The sequence below is a fragment of the Pinus tabuliformis genome, chromosome 8, assembly GCF_031772625.1.
Source record: "Pinus tabuliformis cultivar Carrire ecotype Pingquan chromosome 8, CPIR1, whole genome shotgun sequence".
Lineage (NCBI taxonomy): Eukaryota > Viridiplantae > Streptophyta > Pinopsida > Pinales > Pinaceae > Pinus > Pinus tabuliformis.
The window spans coordinates 1,486,485,514-1,486,509,890 of record NC_142294.1 but is presented as its reverse complement, the minus strand read 5'-3'; the positions used below and the strand labels follow the sequence as shown (position 1 = coordinate 1,486,509,890).

The 24,377-nt window shown below is 36.7% G+C and overlaps 2 protein-coding genes across 2 annotated transcripts; both read left to right on the top strand.

Moving 5' to 3' along the window:
• The first annotated feature begins 186 nt into the window (after window positions 1-186).
• LOC149241444 (uncharacterized) lies at window positions 187-1,432 on the top strand. Its single transcript, XM_089370547.1, has 4 exons — window positions 187-577; window positions 669-749; window positions 837-923; window positions 1,104-1,432. The coding sequence occupies exons 1-3, from the start codon at window positions 187-189 to the stop codon at window positions 920-922; spliced, it is 558 nt and encodes a 185-aa protein (XP_089226673.1). The 3' UTR covers window position 923; window positions 1,104-1,432.
• A 14,550-nt stretch (window positions 1,433-15,982) lies between these two features.
• On the top strand, window positions 15,983-16,789 carry LOC149241443 (uncharacterized). The gene has a single exon (XM_089370546.1). It carries the CDS (start codon window positions 15,983-15,985, stop codon window positions 16,787-16,789), a length of 807 nt encoding a protein of 268 aa, XP_089226672.1.
• The last annotated feature ends 7,588 nt before the right edge of the window (window positions 16,790-24,377 follow it).

Here is a 24,377-nt window from a genome sequence, read left to right as displayed (position 1 = left end):
TGTGAATGTCCATGGTCTATCCGTGGAAACATTTGCAAGCATGCCATAAAGGTTAATTGGTTGTATTTCCAATCGGATAATTCAAATCCATTGCTTCATCAGCATGCAGAGGATAACATATGCAATGACCCACCTGAGATCAATATAGAGCCTCAAAACCATGATGAAGATGTCGATGCTACTCTTATGGCCACAAATGTTGTTGACGCAGATGCCGAGGCACTTCATTTGGCAAGGGAGGAGTTGTTTAGCTATACCCATCTCATTTTAGATAACCCTCCTACTACTTTGGCAAAGACAATCCAATTGACTGATATGCTTAAAAAAATGTTGGACGAAGCCAATAATTTGCACGTTACTGATTTTGACTTCACACCTGGATTGGAATCTCTTGATCCATCTTTGAAGAGGAAGAAGAGTTTCCTTAGCCCCACAAAGAAAAGAAGAAGCAGCAGAAAAAACAATGGTTTGGAAATTGATTTAAATGTTGATCCATCAGAATATGAACCATTTGAGTTTCGATACCTCAATAAGCGAGGACGTCATCGATCAAATAATGTCGTCTCTATGGTTCCAGGTTAGTTTCATGTGTTGAATAGAGTCATGATTTTAGATTTAAGTATTTAATCATCACTATTCTTTAACATGTGGTATGTTTATTTTTACAGCAATGCAACAATCCCCAACCATGGCGATAACCCAAGACCAAAGGGAGATGCAAGACCATCCAACCTTACTTGCCATGCCAGGTACATTTGACACTCTTTCATTGTGTGTGCACATATACCTTGATGCTCTAGAAAATTTCTTTGCGATAACGTTTGACATTTTTCTAGGTAACTATAGAATAAGTGGAGAAGCATCATCTTCTACCATGACTGATCATCTACAGAAGGACTTCAACTCTAGTGGGAATCAATGAGGTATGCACAAAGAATAGATAAGCTAGGTTATTATGGCGTCGTCAGGTGGCCCTTTATCATATGATAAGTATATTTATGTTTTTCCATTGTTATGTTGTTATAAAAATACCTTTTTCATAATCTGTTCTCTTAAAGTTCATGAAACTTTGTGTTTTGACATGGAATGTTGTGTTGTTTCAGAAGGCTCTAGGTACATTGAGAACATGGGTGCCTGCAAAATTTGAGGAAAGTTTGAGCCTTCATCAGTGCAATATTAAAAATATGGGTGCCTGATGAGCACCGAGGAATGTTTGAGCTCTCATCAATGCAAAAGTAAAAGTTCAATTATATGCCACTACTCTCCTGAAGTTTCATGAAATTTTGAACTTTGACATGGAATGTCAAGTTAATTCACATGGCTCTGTAATTGTTCAACAAATTCAATTGTCGGTTCTTTTTATTGCAATGTTTCTGTATTTTCTCACGTAATTGGTCTAATACTGCAGACTAAGCTGTAACAATGTTGTATACACACCACAATTTGGGAATGAATTAGTGTTTTAGACATCAATCTAAATTGTTCTTCAAATATATTCTCAAATGTTAGATCTGTTATATGATCAAAACAAATCTAATTTTATTTATGGTGTTCATATTTAAGAAAGAAGCTCTTGGGTTTATAGCATCTTGATGTGCAGTTTTCTGAACCTGTTGCTTTTGAACCAAGTCAACATGAAACTTGCATTCTTAGTTATTCTAATGCTTCAATTATGAACTCTGTTACCAACTGCACAACCAACCACTGGGATTGAACACATGCAAGGAATCCAGGGGCATTGACTAGGTTGTAGATTTGTTGCTAGTGGACATCACCTACAGAGGCTGGTTGTAGCCATTCATGTACAGAGCATTGTCTTGGCATCTCAAAGCCAACAAATTGAACCACTAGAAACAGAACTGGATATGCTTAGAACTGTTTTGATGAGTGGGGTGCTCCATTGTCGAGAACTGGCCTTGGTTTTCATAGCACTCAAATCAGTGAAGTCTTGAAACTAGACCAGAACATAGAAAAGAGTTGTTGGCCACCATAAGCAAGTAACCAGAAGGGTAATGCATCACACAAGCACAACCAACCTCATATGCCTTCAGAAAAATAGTGAGCAGAGGCTACATCCTGTCCATACTCTATAACGTTCAATGCTTACATAAATACAAGTTTGTAGTTTTATAAAGTACACAAATAAAAAATATGTCCATACCAAGCAACACATTTGTCTCCTTTACATAAGAAATCATGGTGTTGTCCATGCTTTTGATCCCTTCCTCATTCATTTGTGCTATAGATGATCCCTCCTCTTGTCAATTAATGAGCTAAACCACTAACTTGACACTGCTTCATTGTGCACTATGACATTTTTATCTAACTTATTCGGAAAATGAGGAACTGATGTGATTCATCTTAATGCAAAAACTTATAAGATTCGACAAACCCCTGTTCAGCATTGAAATTGATGATAGCATTACAGCGATATCAAAGTCCTTCAATATTCTGAGAGTGGTCAAATTACAGTCCACTCAGTAATCTTATTTAGCACTTACATAAGCATTAATCCAATATATCTACAGAGATTTGATGATTATACAAGTTGGCATACTTGCTTAAGGGTGATGTACCCTAAATGAAGTAAGAAAATTCTATCCGACTGTAAAATTTGTGTGAATTCTGCAAGTGATTGGCAAGGTGGTTGGAAATGACTGAGAAGCAGTGCCCAGGATTTACCATGCCAAGTTGTTTCTTTTCCTATTAACCTTGTAACCCAAACTGCTCATGAGTTTATCCAAACACTTGATTTTTAGCATGCATATTGTATTGAAGAACATGTTATATATGATGGTCACTTCATACTAGTTTTGTCTCAGCCATTGCAGGGAATATTGGCCCTACCTGCTGTCGAGGAACAACCCACAATCCAATCATTGGATCAACTCCCAAAGATGATTACATTACCAGTAGAGGATGGAAATGTATTGCAGCCATTGCAAGGAATATTGGCCCTACCTGCTGTCGAGGGACAACCCAGTATCAAATCATTGGATGAACTCCCAGAGATGATTACATTACCAGTAGAGGATGGAACTGTATTACAGATTAACAAAGCTATGTATGCAGAAATTTATCACAAGAAATCTATGCCTTGTGAAGTGCTGTAGCTAGGAAATTGATATTTTTGACATATTTGTTTATATACCCATGGTAGCCTACATGTTTTATAGTAGAGATTGCTATCCAATGGTACTTTTACATATTCACTGCAATGGTCATCATTTGACATTTAAAACTCCATATGTATATGCGTATATATATAATGGATGCTTGGTTTTTTCAATTATGTTTACAGTTTCAAGTGATGTAAAGAGGCCAATAATCACTGAATCAAGTAATATTATTTAAAATATAAACCTGAGGGAAAAGTGCACACTTGTGAGTCGAGACCTTAGTCAGCCCAGGGACCCCAAATTTGGCCTTATCTGTTCTCAAGTATTTGCTTTAAAAATATTAAAATTAAAATATTCTACAAATTAAGTCTTGAAACTAGACCAGAACATAGAAAAGAGTTGCTGGCCACCATAAGCAAGTAACCAGAAGGGTAATGCATCACACAAGCACAACAAACCTCTAAGCAATCAACTAGATACTCATTACAGTGAAAAATAAATCAGTATGTTGATGTAAGGTTTAGTTTCATTAAGTTATTGATTCAAATCTTATGAAAAGAAGTAGAGCCTTAAGTATGTAAATTATTTATTTGTGGAGATGTTAATTGACAGAGAATTGGCTTTAAAGTGTCTTTCCAGCCAAGATAGTAAGATGCATGCTGGGCTGTTGTGGGAGAGGTTTAAGATTTGGGAGGTAACCGACTTTGAATATTGATGATCATTGGGTCCCTCAATTCAGAATGTGAACATTCTCACCTTCATGCCTTGTTTCCCAACTCAGAAATTGTTTAAACTGGTGCATTGTTCCCACTGGGCTTGAACACATGCAAGGAATCCAGGGGCATTGACTAGGTTGTAGATTTGTTTCTAGTGGACATCACCTACAGAGGCTGGTTGTAGCCATTCATGTACAGAGCATTGTCTTGGCATCTCAAAGCCAACAAATTGAACCACTAGAAACAGAACTGGATATGCTTAGTACTGTTTTGATGAGTGGGGTGCTCCATTGTCGAGAACTGGCCTTGGTTTTCATAGCACTCAAATCAGTGAAGTCTTGAAACTAGACCAGAACATAGAAAAGAGTTGCTGGCCACCATAAGCAAGTAACCAGAAGGGTAATGCATCACACAAGCACAACCAACCTCATATGCCTTCAGAAAAATAGTGCGCAGAGGTTACATCATGTCCATACTCTATAACGTTCAATGCTTACATAAATACAAGTTTCTAGTTCTACAAAGTACACAAATAAAAAATATGTCCATACAAAGCAACACATTTGTCTCCTTTACATAAGAAATCATGGTGTTGTCCATGCTTTTGATGCCTTCCTCATTCATTTGTGCTGTAGATGATCCCTCCTCTTGTCAATTAATGAGCTAAACCACTAACTTGACACTGCTTCATTGTGCACTATGACATTTTTATCTAACTTATTCGGAAAATGAGGAACTGATGTGATTCATCTTAATGCAAAAACTTATAAGATTCGACAAACCCCTGTTCAACATTGAAATTGATGATAGCATTACAGCGATATCAAAGTCCTTCAATATTCTGAGAATGGTCAAATTACAGTCCACTCAGTAAGCTTATTTAGCACTTACATAAGCATTAATCCAATATATCTACAGAGATTTGATGATTATACAAGTTGGCATACTTGCTTAAGGGTGATGTACCCTAAATGAAGTAAGAAAATTCTATCCGACTGTAAAATTTGTGTGAATTCTGCAAGTGATTGGCAAGGTGGTTGGAAATGACTGAGAAGTAGTGCCCAGGATTTACCATGCCAAGTTGTTTCTTTTCCTATTAACCTTGTAACCCAAACTGCTATGAGTTTATCCAAACACTTGATTTTTAGCATGCATATTGTATTGAAGAACATGTTATATATGATGGTCACTTCATACTAGTTCTGTCTCAGCCATTGCAGGGAATATTGGCCCTACCTGCTGTCGAGGAACAACCCACAATCCAATCATTGGATCAACTCCCAAAGATGATTACATTACCAGTAGAGGATGGAAATGTATTGCAGCCATTGCAAGGAATATTGGCCCTACCTGTTGTCGAGGGACAGCCCAGTATCAAATCATTGGATGAACTCCCAGAGATGATTACATTAGCAGTAGAGGATGGAACTGTATTACAGATTAACAAAGCTATGTATGCAGAAATTTATCACAAGAAATCTATGCCTTGTGAAGTGTTGTAGCTAGGAAATTGATATTTTTGACATATTTGTTTATATACCCATGGTAGCCTACATGTTTTATAGTAGAGATTGCTATCCAATGGTACTTTTACATATTCACTGCAATGGTCATCATTTGACATTTAAAACTCCATATGTATATGCGTATATATATAATGGATGCTTGGTTTTTTCAATTATGTTTACAGTTTCAAGTGATGTAAAGAGGCCAATAATCACTGAATCAAATAATATTATTTAAAATATAAACCTGAGGGAAAAGTGCACACTTGTGAGTCGAGACCTTAGTCAGCCCAGGGACCCCAAATTTGGCCTTATGTGTTCTCAAGTATTTGCTTTAAAAATATTAAAATTAAAATATTCTACAAATTAAGTCTTGAAACTAGACCAGAACATAGAAAAGAGTTGCTGGCCACCATAAGCAAGTAACCAGAAGGGTAATGCATCACACAAGCACAACAAACCTCTAAGCAATCAACTAGATACTCATTACAGTGAAAAATAAATCAGTATGTTGATGTAAGGTTTAGTTTCATTAAGTTATTGATTCAAATCTTATGAAAAGAAGTAGAGCCTTAAGTATGTAAATTATTTATTTGTGGAGATGTTAATTGGGGTATCTCTAGCTGTTGGATGGAATGACCACTGTCTTTCTAACTCAGGATTTATTTTCCCTACCCAAGTTCAAATCTGAGCTAGTGACATCATAATGAACTATAATATCTTGCTAAATATTCTTGTATTAGCTTCTAGCTTTGACATAACTTGATCCTGCAACTTCACTCTAATCTTTCCAGTGAAAAAAACTGATCTTCCCCCCTCATTCAAGCAAATTGGAAGTAAATCCCTTTTATGCAATTGGCTTAGTAAATCCCTAACTCACTTCTAGAAAAGTGTGCCCAAGGTGCTTTCAGAAGTTTCCTAGAATAGAGAGCCTCACTCCTAGACTAATGCACACTAGTCTAAAACTGGTTACCTCATTTACCATGCACTTTTCCTATAAATTGATAACAACAATTAAAGGATAGAAACAGTGCCTAAAACAAGGATGTCTATATTTTCACTATAAGAGATGAGACAAATTGAAGAGGGAGCATGCATAAACCTCATTGACATACCATTCAAGATTTCCCACCCCAAGTAGACAACTATCTATTATCTATTGGATGAGGAGGACACATACATAAAGAAACCTTTCATCACTGATCAACAACCAACTAACAAATCACATAGCATATCAATATCTCTCCAGAAACAAAGATCTGAGAAGGTGTTTGGGAGGATCAGACAACATCATAATGTATTGATGATAATCAGAAAATCATGAACCAGTTACTTTTCTCAAAATACATTTGTCCATGTACATGGAATATATTACATTTGTCCATAAATTTGAATCCCATACAAAAAACTGTAATGATTGCATGTTGGGGAAAAATAAAATATTAATAGGTTCTTCTTTAGTGAAAGAACCATGCTATGATAGACCCCAGAAAAATGATAACAACAACCCATTCACACAATGGGGATTTATATTGATGGTGATCAATGATTTCTGTTGCAGTGGATGGTGATCCTATGTCATATTTGGCATCTACATATGTGCTTAAAAATGATCTGGACATTATATCAGTGGACATCTTTTCAATATCTGCAGAGTGATTGATGGTAAAATGTTGAAATTGACAACTCCAATTTATTGCTTCCTTATGAAGAGGTTTTAAATTGTCCTTCCGAACCCGATAGATGCCTTTCATCTGATTACATATCAACTCCGAGTTGGTGAAGACTTCAATATCATTGACATCATGTTGTTTTGCCTCTTTTAACCCTTCAACAAGGGCAATGTAATATGCCTCATTGTTTGTCGTCATTCCAGGCACTTCTCTCTTTCCATGAAATAAATGATTTGTTGCCATATTGTAAAGGACGAATTTAATAACTGCTCGACCTGGATTTGGAAAGCAAGACACTTCAATGCATAAATGCCACTTTTGCACCATTTTTTACACTTCAAAAACCTGAAAAACAAATAACAATAAATTCATGTTAAACAAGTAGACAATTATCTATTTCCTAATACTCAACATGTTTTTCAATCATATATAATTAAAAAAAGCAGATAATTTGTGTTCATTTACACTGCAACACTTTTAATATTGGCAACTATTCTGCAAAAAACACATTTAGCAATCACCACTTTATATAGATGAAATGCTCATTATAGGACCCAAATACATCTATGAGTTTTAAAATAAATGATACTCAAGGAAGTGAATATTGTATGCAGTTCCCTTATTTTTGGATGTGTGAATAGGAATAATTCTGATCATAGACTAATTCACATCATTCTTTGGTGTGTCTGTTCATAGTAAGTACAGATTCCCTTATTTTGGGATGTGTGAATAGATTAATTCAGATCACAGTGAACATATTGCTTCATTATTCTTAAACATTTATGTATATTAGTCCCCTCACAAAGGTACCATTACACTAAGGTTGGAGAATTATAGTGTATTATGGTACAGCATCATCATTTCCCAACATTCTTATTTTTGAACCCTTGAGGCTTCTTATAAAATTGTTTTGCCCATTACCCTGTTTCAATGGTTGGAAGCTTTATTGATTCAGTTTCTTTGTGCCCAGTATTTGATAGCAGAGAGTTTCAATTTCTATGTGTTTCTATGAATTTCATGGAGAAGGATTGCTAGACCAGATTAGTTAGGTTGAGTGGCCTGTATAGAGGTGATCGTAGAGAAGTTGCACTCAGAATTGCATTGAACACAAAAACTAAAACTCAAAGCCCTGATTGGCATACTGAACAGCAAAGGTACATCTTGTTATTCCATTGCCCACTAACTGTTGTGCAAGCTACACTGAAGACAGAGATCATATTTTCACCTAACGATTGAAAGTGCACTAACATGCCTGCAAGTTTCAAAAGATTTGGAAGGAATTACTATTTCGCTGATGCTGCAGATGCTACCTCATCCTCTCTATGGCATCAGGGATAGAAAAACGCTAACAGTCCAAGTCTGCAAGGGGATAAGGGCTCTAAGGTGGAATTCCTATATTTAGAGACTACAACAGAGTTCCATCAGGTTAAGAGATAAAGAGGATACGTTAATCTGGTCCAAAACAGTTTTCCATGCATTTTTCCACAATTTGTTCTTCTTGAATTAGGAGTGTAAGATTCTGTCCCACTACAATTTTCCCCTGTTGATGAGCAGCATAATTATAATTGCTCAATCTGGCCGACTCTGAACAAAGAGCAGCATTATCATTTTTCATTCTTGTCGGCAAATATCACAAGGCTTTTCAATGCCTTAGTTACATGACTTGGACTTTGGAATGACTTGACAAAGGCAAAGAGTAAGAGGCTCTAGAAAATTTCAGGGAAGACACCACATATGACTCCAGTTATAAAAAGACAAAATAATACTAGTCTTATCTATCAAAATGATAAACGTGGTCATATGTCAAATTTTCTCAGTGTTGGCAAGTTTGATCAGGTTTGATCATGAGACAAAGGGAGGCTGATGCGCCATAATAATTTTGTATATTTCCATATAGTTATCACTGCCAGGTAAAGGGAGGCTGATGCTCCTTGTGCTGCTAATAATAATAACAATAATGGGTATGCTAATGCTGCAAGTGTTGGTAGAGGAAGGAAGAATGGGTTGCCTGCTAAGAATCTTATGGCAGAGAGGAGGCGGAGGAAGAAGGTCAATGATCGCCTGTTAAAGCTTCGTTCTGTGGTGCCCAACGTCTCCAAGGTGATCTCATTTCCTTTTCATTGTCCCCCCTGCTTCTTTCCCTCTTCTGGTTTTCTCTGTTGAATCGGTTACAACACTTCAGTTAGAAAACTTAAGATGACTGAAGTTAGAATCACAGTATAAAAATATTGAGCCTGGCCAAAGATTCTGTTGAAATTCAAGGACTAATTTTGCTGGCATTTGGTTGAGATTTAGGGACCAAAACTCCATGCCTTCAGAAAGGCTCGGTGGTTATATTCAGATATTCGTTTTCAGATAATCTGTCTTGGGAGTTTTGTCACATAGATTTTCATGACCAACTAGAGTCTAATGTCCTCTCGGATATATCCTGAAGTATCCTGACCTATTCTAGAAAATGCAAATTAAGTTATGTACCAAGAAAATATTACAGTCCTGGCTTCATCTTGTCCAAGAGGATTGCAGGATTGTGTTTATGGAGCAGTTGACTGTTTCCTTAGCTGTTTATATGATCTGTGGATTGTGGATCATGAGATTTGAATCCTTTTTCAGTAAGTCATGGCTTTAATGGTTTACAATTTGGATAAATAGTTGAGACACTTCAGATTACATTTTAGTATGTTTGAATGCAGTTTTCCATAGTTATTCCTACATAGTTATTCATATTCTAGATAGATTTCTGGAGCTAAACATTTGTCCATTTTGTTAGATCTATAGAGAATAGTAAAGCTGGTCGTCTTAGGCATTGTTAATGCAGATGCATAGATTATATATTTTATTTGTAAAGAGTGTTGTAACAGTCACTATAGACCAGCAAGTGTGAGGCTGGTCTACCCAAAAATATAATGTGATGGGTTCAAAAGTCTCATATCAAAATTACTCTTACTCATCTCACAGAATCCTCAACTCAAAAAAAAAAAATCAATCAGTTTAATCAATTTAGATCCAGTTTCAGTAAAAGTCCCATTTCATCAAATGAGCAAGTTAGATTTTCGTAGTTTCAGTGGAAGTCTTGGTTCAACAAAAGTCTCATATCAAAATTACTCTTACTCATCTCACAGAATCCTCAACTCAAAAAAAAAAAAAATTAATCAGTTTAATCAATTTAGATCCAGTTTCAGTAAAAGTCCCATTTCATCAAATGAGCAAGTTAATTTTTCAAATCTCTGAAACTACGAAAATCTTTGCAAAAAAAAAGGAGCTTTTGCAGTGGTGGTCTTACAAGTGGTTGGACAACTCATAGCCAACAAATTATATACATGCGTACTTTGGGGCCAAGGTAGATACACATTTTTCTTTCATGGGCATGTACACAGAGTGACTTCTATTTCCAGTTATGTTGTGGATACTTTTGCATTATGTAAATTTTAGTTTTGGAAGCGCCATAAAGCTGCACTATAGTCCAGAAAACCTTATTCCTTATGTTAAGTACCGCTATACCAAACATAATGCTCTCAAAAAGGAAAAATGATAAAAGATTTTTAGACGATAAATAAAGCAAAGTATACAGAAAATATAAAAAGAATACATGAGGCCTCCATACACTTTCAACATTGGAAATGGGTTAGAGGTTGTGCTCTTTGATGTTTTTATGAGTTGGCATTACAGTTTGAGATGGTGATCATGTTACCCTGTGCATTTCCATTTTATCTTTGTTTTTGATGGTACATCATTAGTACAATACCGGGATTCGTTATGGATAGAACAGACAAAGGTCTGGATGAGATGGGGGTTACATTTGGCTGACAGGGTAGTAAAAGTTCTTATAATTTGAAGGTTAGAAATCAGCGAAAGCAGGGGCCAAAAGTGCGTTATGAGATGAATGTGCGCCAAAAGTTGGAGGAGGTGTATAGCATAAGGACGTTACATAAACATAAATCTGTGGCCTAATCAACGAATCGAAGTCGACCTGTGACATACGTTCCAAAGTCTATTCAATGGAACGTTGGCACAATTATGGAGCATCTTTATGTTTTTCTAGCAGTCATGGAAAGGAGTAGTCTACCTAGCACTCTAAAACTAATTAAAGACGCATGGAACCCGAGATGCCAAATTTGACAGTCTAGTCTAGTCATGGTCTGGAGAGTGCGTTCCCATATAAACGACCCACGTTCAATCTCTCACAGCCATGGAGCCCTAGAGGCCAAATTTGACAGGCTCCACATTGAAGAGTGGCCAGGATGGTTACCCTCGCTGAGAAAATAAAACACTCTGGCATAAAATTTATGCATTTGGGTGTGGTCTGTAGTTCCTGGATTAGACATCGCAATAACTTTACAGGACTTAGGTCTTATTCTAATTAATCTTTAACGTCTGTGTATGAGTAGTATGAGCTGCCATGTTTCAGAGGGGCCGTGATTGTAAACGTTATTACCATCGCCAAAACTATAAAATGTATGTGTTTCATAGATCAAACAAAACTGGTGCATCTGAGAATGTTTCAGAGGGGTCGTGATTGTAAACGTTATTACCATCGCCAAAACTATAAAATGTATGTGTTTCATAGATCAAACAAAACTGGTACATGACTGGTGCAATATGCAGCGAACAGCTGAGGTTGACAGTGAATTTCACGGCTCTGATAGCGAAGGGTACCTGCGCGCTGAAGAGTTCTTGGCCTCCGAGCTGCAGAGCGGTACCTCAGCACAACGGAATCGCAGAGCAGAGCGGGAAGTGAGCTGCAGAGCGGAATCGCGGGCGGGTGACCATTTCGAACCGGCCATAACACTCCCCGCATGAATTCCAGCTCGTCGCTGATTGGTCAGGGATGTCAGGCGCTTTAACTGTATTCTGATTTTTTTGTCAAGCAATGCAGGGAATGTCAGGGCTATCAGGGGAGGGTGGCGGAGAAAGAGGGTGGCGGAGCTGGGAGATGGTGGCGGAGGATGGAGAGTTTACCGGTAGCCGGAGCCGGACGATTTTCCGGCCGGTACTGGAAAAAGGGCCATTCTACAGCCTAAGTAGACTACTCCCACATAAAACACTATTCAAAATAAGTAAAAAAAATAAAAACAATCTAGAAATAAGAAATTCAAATAGTCCTTATCACCTGTCATTAAGTCATGATAGGTTTTGGGACTCTTTAAAAAGAAGTTTAGATAGTCCCAAGCAAAACATAAATATTAAGATTTTTTTCATTAAATACTTAACCTTCGTATTTCTCCCAAAAATAAACATAGATATTAAGAGTTTTTTGTTAAAATACTTCACCATCGTATTTCTCCCAAAAATAAAAATAAAAGTGAATTCTCACATCTCTTGTTTTAATAAAATATTATTCCCCTTCACAATTCTCAAACTTCTACCTAAAAATTTTATATATATATATATATATATATATAATTATAAAAATAAAATAAAATATTTAAAAAATTATAATTATAATTTTATATATATATATATATATATATAATTTAAAAGAAAATATATTTCAACAATTTGAATCCATATAAGATTATGTTCATTTTATAAATATTTCTACCAATAGATTTTAGTGTCATTGTAATTAAATATACACGAAAATTGATCTTACAAGTACTTTTACTGGTCACCACAAGTAACGTATACTGCAACAACATTCATTCAAAGGAAAGCCACTCGAAAGTCGAAGCTTCCATTGCAATTAAATGTTACACGGTACACCAATTTCGTCAGTACTTGGGTATACGTTGTATTTTATACTTTTATGACTAATTCCATTTTTATTTTTATGTTCAAAATTTTTAATTAATTTTCATATTAAATTATACAGTTTTATGTTGGCTATGGAGTTTGTCTTCCAAACCTGGAATGATGCATTAAAATCAAATCAAATATGTCCGGGAAGACTTTTGAATGACACATTATTAAAAAAGGTGATGTATTATAATTTTTTTAGTATAATTATTGTGTTAATAGTATTTAAGTGTATATTTTTTTTAATAATAATTTAATTTTTGTTTATAAAAAAATGTATATGTAAAGTAAGTAATTTTTTTTTAAATATAAATATTTAAATTTTACAATTAAAAATTATTTTTAATTTGTAATATAAAAAAAATAAAATAATAATTATTATAATAATAGCAAATTATATTAAAATTAAAATACAAATAGCAAACTATGTTAAAATAAAATAATATAAATTCATTTTAGTTGAAGTTTTTAAAGTACTACCCGGATTGAGGTAATATGAATAGATTTAGCTTTTGAAATTAGCTGACAGTACTCAGGTGACTGTTATGTGCCAATGTTTGTTATAATTGTATCGCGTTCCAAGTCTAATAAATAAATATTTATATAAATTTTAGTATTAAAGTTCTAATATTCTTTATCACTTCATTTAATGAAAAAGAAAGATTTAGAATTGCATATTTACTTTAAAAAACAACGCATATGCTGAAATGATGATTTATGAGCCAGACTCTCCCGCTTGGACCTTTTAAATGAGGTCCTGAAACATGAAAACCGTTATTAACTTATAAGTTACATTAGTTGTTGGTTATTAGTTAATTTTTAATATTTACTACCTTAGCGTGTGTCTAGTTACTTATAATCTTTCAATTATAACGTAAGTTAAAAGAGTTATACGGGTCTTTTGGTTTTTGTTTGGTTTGTACATTAAAATGGGCATTGAATAAGATCGAGTCTTTTTGAGGTTAGTTTCATAGGTTCATGTGGGTTAGGCTAACTGTAAGAATGAAAATTTCTTTCTACGATCACGTGTAACTATTAACAATTAGATATTATATCTGTATAGGAATGACAGAGGATACCATTAAAGATTTCCCATAAAAATGGCTATATGAAATCAGTTTGTGTAACTTTATTCTTATGATATGTAATTTTTGTCGAAGAGTAAGGAAATGATTAAAACTGTTACACAGAATCAATATAATTACCCTAGCAATTTGAGATTATTTATTAGACTTACATCTCTATTCTATTTGGCTTTAATTATTTTAGAAAAGGAAAAACCTACATGTGAAAAAGAATTGAACTCACTTGGATTTTCTCTTTTTCTTCGGCCTTATTATGTATGGACAGCAACGACCACTCCATTGCGTAAGCTGTTACACAAAATCAATATAATTTATTCCGTGCAGCCACTCCTTTCAGCCTGCCAAAATTAATTAACATTAGAAAGCGATTTGACAATGGAAGAATCTCAACGGAAGCCTGGGAGGCGAGAGAAGGGTTAAACGGGTGCAGGAGGAAACTTCGCAAGGGTAAAACGAACGGTGGAAGGGAGAAAGAAAACGGACGGGGCTGAAGGGCTCTATGGAAGGAAAACAGGGGAGGGGAGAGATCCCCTCCTTTAGGAATGTAGTAGCAGGCGAAACAAATGGAAGCGGATTGCAAGGGACGCAGAAGGAGATCAACAGAGATGCGCCAGTGCTGGGGAATCGATGGCAAGCAAGAACGGGAAGCAAGTGTTTACCTAGGGCACAGAAAAAACCAAGGTATGTAATCCCAAATAACAAACTTGAGGATTATAGATGCTATATGAGATATCATGCTTTGATCTGTAAGTTTATAGGGTTTTGGCCATCTGAAAAGGATTTAACAAAATGGATACAACAAAGATGGAGGCCAAAAGGGCATATAGATCTAAAATTAGGAGCAAAAGGCTTTTTCACAGTCATTTTTGCAAATCTAGAGGATAAGGAGAGAACTTTTGAAGAGGGGCCATACTTTATGAACAATGCAGGCTTATTTATGAGGCACTGATACAACCCAGATAATGAGAAACTATTGGCAGCTCCCATCTGGGTCAGATTATTCGGATTACCAATGGAGTTTTTGGATCCTGATATATTGGAAGGGATCAGCAACTCGATCGGAACTTTTGTTAAGGTGGCAGAGTCAACCAAAAGGGGGAAGTACACATCTTATGCAAGGATATGTGTGTACATGAATATAGCAGAGCCTTTGCCGGAGTATATAGAGGTGGAATATCATGATGAAATATGGCAGCATCCAATAGACTACGAGCATATCCCCTTCAGGTGCAGAAGATGCCATGAGTACGGACATCTATTTAGGCAATGCCCACAAAACAAAGAGGCGGAAGCAACAAGGACACAAGAGGAAGAACAGAGGAGAACAGAAGGATCGGATACCGGAGATGAGGGATTCAAGGAGATCCATAGGAGGAAGAAACCAAGCATGGAGGGAATGAAGATACAACTAAAGGAGAAAAATATAGCAGTCGAAAACCAAAACAAGTTTCAGGTCCTTCAGGATGAGGAAGATGAAAATGAGGGAGGAAGGAAGGAACAGGAGGATAACGAAAATGCACCAATGGATATCATAAAAGAGACAACAGAAAAAAGTTTAACTCAGAACAAAGAAGTGGAAGAAGAGATGGGGGAAAGTCAGGGAATCATAGCAGGACAAACGATGACTGGATCAGACAGTCAAAAAGATAATGGGGTCGAAGAAGAAAGAATAATGAAAAAACTGCTTCAAGAATGGAAAAATCTAGATGAAAGATTCATTCCGGAAACACAGAAACAATTACATAAAGATACATTCCAGAAATATAAGGAGAAGAAGGGTAGCACCTCAGAGATTCAAATAGATCAAACAGGGTCACAAGGATACCAAAGCCTGGGAATGGATGGTACTGGCAAGGGGGGTAGAAAGAGAGGAAGACGAACTATAAATGAAACGATTCAAGCAGTAGGAGAAATATTAGTAAATTCAGGAAGGGTGATACCTCTTTCAGACGTATTTCAACAACCATCAAAAAGTTATAAATGATAGTCACAAGCTGGAATATCAGGGGACTTAACAGTAAAGGTAAGCAGAGGTATTTAAAGGAAAGATTGAAGAAAGATAAACCGAGCATAATGATAATCCAGGAAACAAAAATGAGGTATCAACAGTTGGTAGAAATTATGAAAAGGACTAAGCCACAATACGAGGTAATGGCCCAAGATGCAGATGGAACAGCAGGGGGTCTGGCAGTCATCTGGAACCCTGAGGAGGTAATTTTTGAGAATTGGATTAGTTTTCCTAGAATACTAACAGGCATGTTCAAGTTGACGGGATCAGAGGAGCGAATTCTTATTTCAGGGGTTTATGGACCGCACACACCCAGGGAGCGGAAGGAATTCCTCAAGAATATGCAAGCTATTAGAAGAATTATCCCTGGAACTCTATGGATAATAAGAGGATACTTTAATATGATTAGAACGATAGGGGAAAAGAAAGGTGGTGTAAGGAGACCGGATCAGAATATGGAGAAGTTCAATGAGATGATTACAGAACAGAGGCTGGTAGATATTCCTACAACTAACGGTGTTCATACATGGAATAATAGGAGGGGAGGAAAAAACCAAATTGCCTCGAGATTAGATAGGTTTCTTTTATCTGAGCAAATTTTGAATCGGGATGTGTTTATAGAAGCTAAAATTTTGCTAGCCTTAGGCTCGGACCACTGGCCGATCAGACTGGAAATTGATATTAAGAAAAACAACGGTAAGAAACCATTTAGATTCGAGGCCTTCTGGCTCAGAAATCCTCAATTCTTACACAAAGTAGAAGAATGGTGGACTCAGAGTAAAGTTAAAGGGAAGGGAAAGATGCATACCATCCAGTTGAAACTCAAAGAAATCAAAGGGAAAATAAAAAAATGGAACAAGAAAGAGTTTGGGAACATCATGGAGGAAAAACAAAAATTAGAGAGAGATGGAAGAAATACAGCAAAAAATAATTCTGGAAGGGAGGGATGAGGAAAGAAGCAATGAGGAGGGAAGAATAATCGGCCAACTGGAAGAAAGAAGGAAACAGGAAGAGATTTTGTGGAGACAAAAGTCAAGAATAAAATGGCTGCGCGAAGGTGAAAGAAATACCAAGTTTTTTCATCAAGCTATGGTTCAGAACAGACAAAGGAATAGGATCTTCTCTATCAAAAATGCAGAGGGGGAAAGGACAGTAGAACAGGGAGCTATTGAAAAAGTTTTAGTGGATTATCACAAAGGGATTCTCACATAACCACAAAGAGATCGGGGAGAAGCAATAGAGTGTATTTTCAAGGAAATTCCAAGATTAATAACAAATGAGCAAAATAAGGCTTTGATGAGGGCAGTAACTTTGGAAGAGGTGGAAGAAATTGTGATGAATATGAGCAAGAACAAAGCACCAGGACCAGATGGATACACAGTGGAATTCTATCAGGCAGGATGGTACTTTCTAGGCCAGGAAGTCTTGGAAGTTGTAGAGGAATCAAGAATGAAGCAAAAGATATGGCCAGGTATTAACTCGACCTTTATAACCTTGATTCCTAAGAGCAATAATTCTGAGGATGTTCAAGGTTTCCGCCCAATAGCACTGTGCAATGTCATATATAAGATTATAGCTACTCTGATAGCGAAAAGATTAAAGCCTTTACTTCCGAATATTATTTCACCAGAGCAAACTAGCTTTGTGGAGGGACGACAAATACTTGATGGATTAGTAGTTACTCAGGAGATGATACACTCCCTAAATCAGAAAAAGCAGAGAGGAATGATGATGAAGTTAGATCTGTCAAAAGCCTATGACCGTTTAAGCTGGAAATACCTCAGAGCAGTTCTTGGAGCATATGGATTCGATAGTAGATGGATCGAATGGGTCTACAGCATGATTTCAACCCCGAATTTCTCTATTCTAGTAAATGGTGTCCCAACGACCACCTTTAATGCAACAAGGGGAATTAGGCAGGGAGATCCTATCTCCCCATTCCTATTCATAATGGCAGTTGAAGGTTTAGGGAGAAATTTCAAAAAAGAGCTAAGGGAAAAGAAAATCAAAGGCTTAAAAGTATGGGGAAACAATCTGCCCATCACACACCAGCAGTTTGTAGATGATATTATGCTATTCGGTGAGGTTTCAATCAAAGAGGTGAGGAACATTAAAAGAATATTGGAAATATTCATGGAGGCATTAGGTATGGAAATTAACAAAGAAAAATCATGTACATTCATATTTAATACTCCTGATTCAATCAAGGCTCATCTAACCAGAACTCTAGGCTTCAGACAGGGGGAACTTCCTACTAAGTACCTGGGGAATCAGCTGGATATAAACCCTACTCGAATGAAAAATTGGCAGAATACTATAGAAAAAATAAAAAACAAATTGGCGAGCTGGTTTTTTAGATCGTTGAACATTGCCAGCAGAATTGTCCTTTTGAAATCGGTCCTTCAATCGATACCTATTTACCCTCTATCCATTATGGCTGCACCCAGAGGGGCGTGCACAAAAATGAAAGAAATATTCGGGAAGTTTATATGGGGTGGACCAAAACAACAGAGGAAATGGGCTTTGGTTTCATGGAAAAATCTTATGAAAAGAAAAGAGGAAGGGGGTCTAGGTATGAGAGATCCTGAAATGCTAAACAAGGTGCTAGGAGCAAAATTATGGTGGAGGTGGGTGCAAGGGGGAAATGATGTATGGAAGAGAATATGGACTCAGAAATATAATATGCCTGAAACAGTAGCGGGTAGATTGAGAGTCGAAGAAATCCCAAAAGGATCTTCAATCTGGGAACTGGCAAGCCAGAATAGGTACATTGTAAACAATCATGCCTTCTGGGAAATACGTGAAGGAAGTAGTGCTAGATTTTGGGAGGAGGGTTGGCAGCAGAGAGACAAACTGACAGAGATACAAACTTTACAAGAAGTTCAACAGAAAGTGAAGAGGGCAGGATTGGAATATGTGAGAGATTATTGGAAAGACGGAGAGACCTATGAAATATGGAGGGAGTGGAGGAAGCGAGAAGAATGGTATGAAAATATAAACCAAGATCTGGAGAAAATATATACTAAAGAGGTGGAATCGAGGAAGATTAAAACAAGATCAGGAATGGACATTCTCAGATGGGGAAAAACTATGAAAGGAACCTTTACAGTAAAAGAAGCCTACTATTTGACAACGCACCAGGAAAGGGAGGAAGGAACAATAGACTGGAGAGTGATATGGGAGGGCAAGTGGTGGCCAAAAATAACATTATTCGCATGGCTGGTGAGCAAAGAACGGATTCTAACATGGGATAAAATCCAGAAGAAAGGTTTTAATGGACCCTCGAGATGCAGTCTATGCAACAGAGAAATAGAAACCCAAGAGCATATACTGAACAATTGTCCATATGCTAGATGTTTATGGGAAGAAATCAGAATACTTTTTGGAAAGACAAAGAGAGACCCTAATAGCATTCAGAATACCATTATGCAATGGGGCAAAGGACAATTCCTCTACAGAGTGGTGAGGAGAATATGGAATTTGTCAGTGGGCTTCGTAATATGGTCTCTGTGGAAAGAACGAAACAGGAGGATCTTTCAAGAGAAAAGTAATCAACCTGCAAGAATATGGGAGGAAATATGTAAATCGATGAAAGAAACAGTTCTGTCTGAGGCATGGGAAGAGGAGGATTGGAAAATGAATCAGGAGGAAAGGAGAATAGTATCCAAATTAAATATGGACTTTGGTATGATCTACCCCAGAAAAGAGAATAGGATAAGATCTCAAACCCAGAGCCCTAACCAATTCAGATATCCCGGAGAGAATTTTATTAAACTGAACTTTGATGGGGCGTCCAAAGGAAACCCAGGGCCGGCGGGCCTTGGGGGTATCTTCAGAGACAGTAAGGGAAATACAAGGTGGGTGTTTGCAGAATGGGGAGGCGAAATGACGAATAATGAAGCAGAGCTGTGGGCGGTGCATCAGGGGCTAAGGATAGCAGTGAGGAATGGATACATGAATTTGGAGATAGAAGGAGACTCGCAGGTAACAATATAGATGCTCCGTAAACTAAGGGATGGCAAGAGCTAGGAGCAAGTGGCTAAAAGTTGGAGGACAGCGGGGATTATCCAAGACATAGTGGGGCTACTAAGGAGAATTGAATATAAAGTTATAAACCATGTGAGGCGAAAATGGAAGAGGGCTGCGGACCTTTTGGCGAATTGGGGGAGTAAAGAACCGGTTAGAAGATTGGACAACAGTTGGTCCTCAATAGAGAATAACCCGAGCTGGGTAGAACTTAAAAACATAATTACCCATGACCATAATGAATCAGATACCAGATAAGGGGATGATTAAAGGACTCCCAATCGGGATGAGAACGACAGCGCTCAGGATAATTAATGCTCGGCAGGTTAGCATGCAGGACCGAGCAGGCGGTGATTAGGTCATGATGAGCGAAGACAAGTGGCTCGTGGCAAAGGATATCATCTCAAGACGAGGAGATGGTAGAGTACCGATGGAGGAGGGGAGATTTGTCAGGGTGTCAGGGACTAGACAGAGACATGATAGCACGGAGAAAATGGGCAGAAAGATGAAAAGGGAGGCAGACCACAAGAGGCGAAGGAGGAGGGGAGGTATAAGCGAGAAGAGGTGGCAAAAACGAAGGAACAGGAAAGGTGCATGCAGAAGAACGAGGAAAATTGGCAAAGCAACGACGAACACAGAACGAAGAAGGAGGACGATTAGGGATCTGGAAGAGAGAGCAGTAATTCAGAGGAGGAAGTCAGAGTGCAAGGAGAATATGGCTGAGGGGAGCAGAATGACCTCAAGAAGATGGACGAGGAGTAAGACAGAGGAAGGAAACCAAGGCCGAGGGGACCGAGAAGAAAAAGGCAAAGGAATAATGGAGGTGGATACAGAGAAGGAAATTCTCTCAATCCATGATGACTCAGAGTACGACGTTGAGATGTTCAACTCTGATAGAGAGAAAGGAGAACCAGGGAGTGAGAGTTTCGGCAGGACGGGAAGGTTAGGAAGGGCCAAGGTTCTGAAAAGAGGAAAAGATGACGCAGGGGGCTACCAGGAATAGGAGGAAGGAGGGGAATGCGGAAGTCCGGCAGGAGGGAGAAGAAGACGAGGCAGGGGAGGATATAGGAGAAGAGGAGGAGCTGGAGAGAGAAGTGGGCAAGGAAGAAGAGGCAGAGGAGGAACGGCAGGAATCGGAGAGGACAGCGTAACAGGGAATGTCAGGAGGGGGAGGAAATCTATAGGCAGGAAAGTGCAGTTCGCTGAAAGGGCTTATTGCGAAAATACCAATCCAAAAATCAGGAGGATTATCAAGCAGCTAGAAGACGAGGCAATTCAGGGTCAGTAGGAGCCGGAATTAGAGGACTGGGAATATCTTCTCCCGGATCCGGGCAATACGCGTGGCCGCATGACACTATACAAACAATCTCTTCACGTCTATTGGGTTATGAAGAGACTGCTTGCCAAGGCTATGGAACAAGTAGCCATGGAAATGGCAGAATTATCCCAAGGGATACCAAATCTGAAAAAGGAGCTAAGGAACATCCAAATCACCTTGTTCATGCAGGATAAGAAGATGGACGAAATTCAGCAGCAGTTACAAGCGAGTGGATCAGGACTCAAAAAGGAGAAGGAGCAACAGGCAGGCACAGTGAACCAGTAGAGAAAGCATGATAATTAGAGGTTTCTATAAAATCTCTCTCTAGTTATAGTTAGTTATCTGTAGAACTTTTTGTTATTCTAGTATGCAGACAAAAAACAGTTTTAATAGCCATAAGGGTGATGTGTATAAAGCATGGAAAGACAGAATGAGAACCTTTTATTTTTGGATAGTTATAAAAAACTTAAGGTGGTCAATAAACCCGGTTTCCCCTTGGGGCGAGTTGAGATCACCACGAGCATGTAGTGATTTCAATTTGTGATAATAGAAAAAGAAGGTCTCTCCCTAGCTTACAAAAAAAAAAAGACAATGAAAGAATCTCAAATATTTCGTCATACCCCATGAAAGAAAAAAGAAAAGACCAGTGAATAAATAGATCCATCAGTGAAAAAGAAAAGTTATAACAACTAAGCATACCGCAGATTTTTTTTACGGCCCTTCTAACTCTAATTGCTTGCAAGCCTCTAGTGGATGCCTAATTAGTGTGCTTCCTGCATCGACAATTTGGGCGGGATCTAACTCTGAGGAGACACTAAACCTTATTGCGTAACCTTGTATTGTTTTTTTTCTTCGGTTGTCTGAGAAGGAAAACTATGAAGGTTGTTACACATAATCAATCAATCTAATCTACCAATATATTCATTTATATCTTATCCTAAGTTAATTATTAAAAAAAAAGAAAGAAACCTACCTGTTCATCAAGAAGAAAACCACTGAGTTGGATTCTTTTCTTTTTCTTCTGCCATATTTGAGACAATCACTCATTGGTAACTATTTCTTTTGCTCCTGCCAAAATTAATTAGCATCAGAATTCGCTGTGATCAATGGAGATCACAAATATTGCATCAAATTCAATGAAAAAGGAGCAGACTAGGAAACATATAGTTCTACCAGATCCATGGGTTAAAAAGAAAAGTTTGGAAGACAACGGATACCGCAGATTTTGATATAGATGTTTAACCTCTATGTTCCAGATGGGCAATTTTGGCATCTTTGAATCCTGAGCACACAAACACATATCATACTAAATTCGAGATAAAACCAAGTAAAAAAACAGATTCATCTACAACCCTCAAATGAGAAACAAAAAGTTATCTGCAGATTTTGATGGGCGGCCTCGTCTAAATGACCATATATCACCCCTCGAGGACATAAATCACATATAAATCCAAGCTGAAACCAAATCAAAAATTCATTTCCTTTCTTTCCGTGCCTTTCTGCTCATCTTTCTCTCACACTGTGCACAACCACAACACAAGAAGCCACCAGACAGAGACACACAAACAACAGACGTGCATTACTACATACACAGAACAACACAAAGACATAAAGAGACACAGAGCACAAACAACGAGGAGGAGCGCTCCAGACCGCCATGGAGAGAGAGAATGCAGAGAGCACATAGATGTTGAATGGCAATGCGACAATCGATTTATAGATACGATACCACGCTGCACCTCGGATTGATTAAGAATTCAAATTCTATTTTTGAATAAAAGCACAAAAGCACTGATACAATGCATCGACTATAAAAAATTTCATTTAATTCAAATTTCGGCCAATATGGACGTATGACACTCCAACACTTTTATATCCCTATCTTCTGGGTTGCAAATCATTTCCTATAAAGTGAGGGGCCGTGGAATTTTATTAAATGTTATTTATATTATTCCTTTTAGGTAAACTAATTAATAATAACAATAATAATAATTTAAATCAAAGAAAATAAATAAATTAAATAAAGTGATTTAAATTAAATATATATTTATATTGTGTTTTTTATTGAAATATAATGGTTAATAATTTATAAAATTAACATAAAAGTTTTATTTAATAATTTATAAAATTAACATAAAAGTTTTATTTAATTTAATTATTTAGATTATTGATTTTTCATTATTAAATTATATTACATTACACAATAATAATTAATTAATTTAAATGAAAAAGGTTGATTTAGTTTTATAGTTGGTTTAATTAGTGGAGTCTTAGTTATTAAAGCATTTTTATTATTGAAAGATAGAAGGGTCAAGTTTTCTTTTGCTATTTTTCCTCATATATAGGGACATCTCATAAACAAGCCATGAAGTGATCCCTTCAAGTGGATCAATTTATGGGTGGATCCACCAAATACAAATATTTAAGCCAAAGGTACCTAGCACATGTATTTTTATTTTTATAAATAGTATAAATTTATTTTGTTAAACAATACAAATAAAAATTATATATATATATATATATATATATATATATATATATATATATATTAAAATTAATTAAAAATATTTATTAAAATTTAATATCTAAACTTTAACCATTTCTTCTCTCAGTTGAAGGAAATTTTATAAGTTCTCAATGCAACCAATTTGAATAAAAATAATTAAAACCTTTACAATCAACTATAACTAATTCAATAAATAAATAAATAAAAATATTTAAACTTTTACAAAATATTTAAAAATTATGAATTTTTTTAACAAAATCCTGAATAATTAAAAGTCAAAAACTTTTCAAAAACCTAATTCCTTACTCCTATGAAAAAAATGGTAACTCACACTTGTTAATCATGATTTACCATATTTAGAGGAAATTTTTTTCTTAAAGTTGAATTTTGATGGCAACTAGCAACCTCCCCATATGCATGCAATAGCGTGCAAGCCACATATACCATAAATTCATAATTCATCTTAAGAATTCATATTAAAACCAAGACGTCTAGAGATCACTGGAAATCAAAGTCAAGATCCTAGACTCCAATAGGACACCTATCCTTCCAGCTTAGATCCTAGACTCCAATGGAACGCCTATCCTTCCAGTGTTACTATAACAGAGTATGGGCATCATTTTTGAAAATTTAAACTTGAGTGAAAAAAAGTAATAAATTATCTTAACTATTCAATCTACCTTTATTT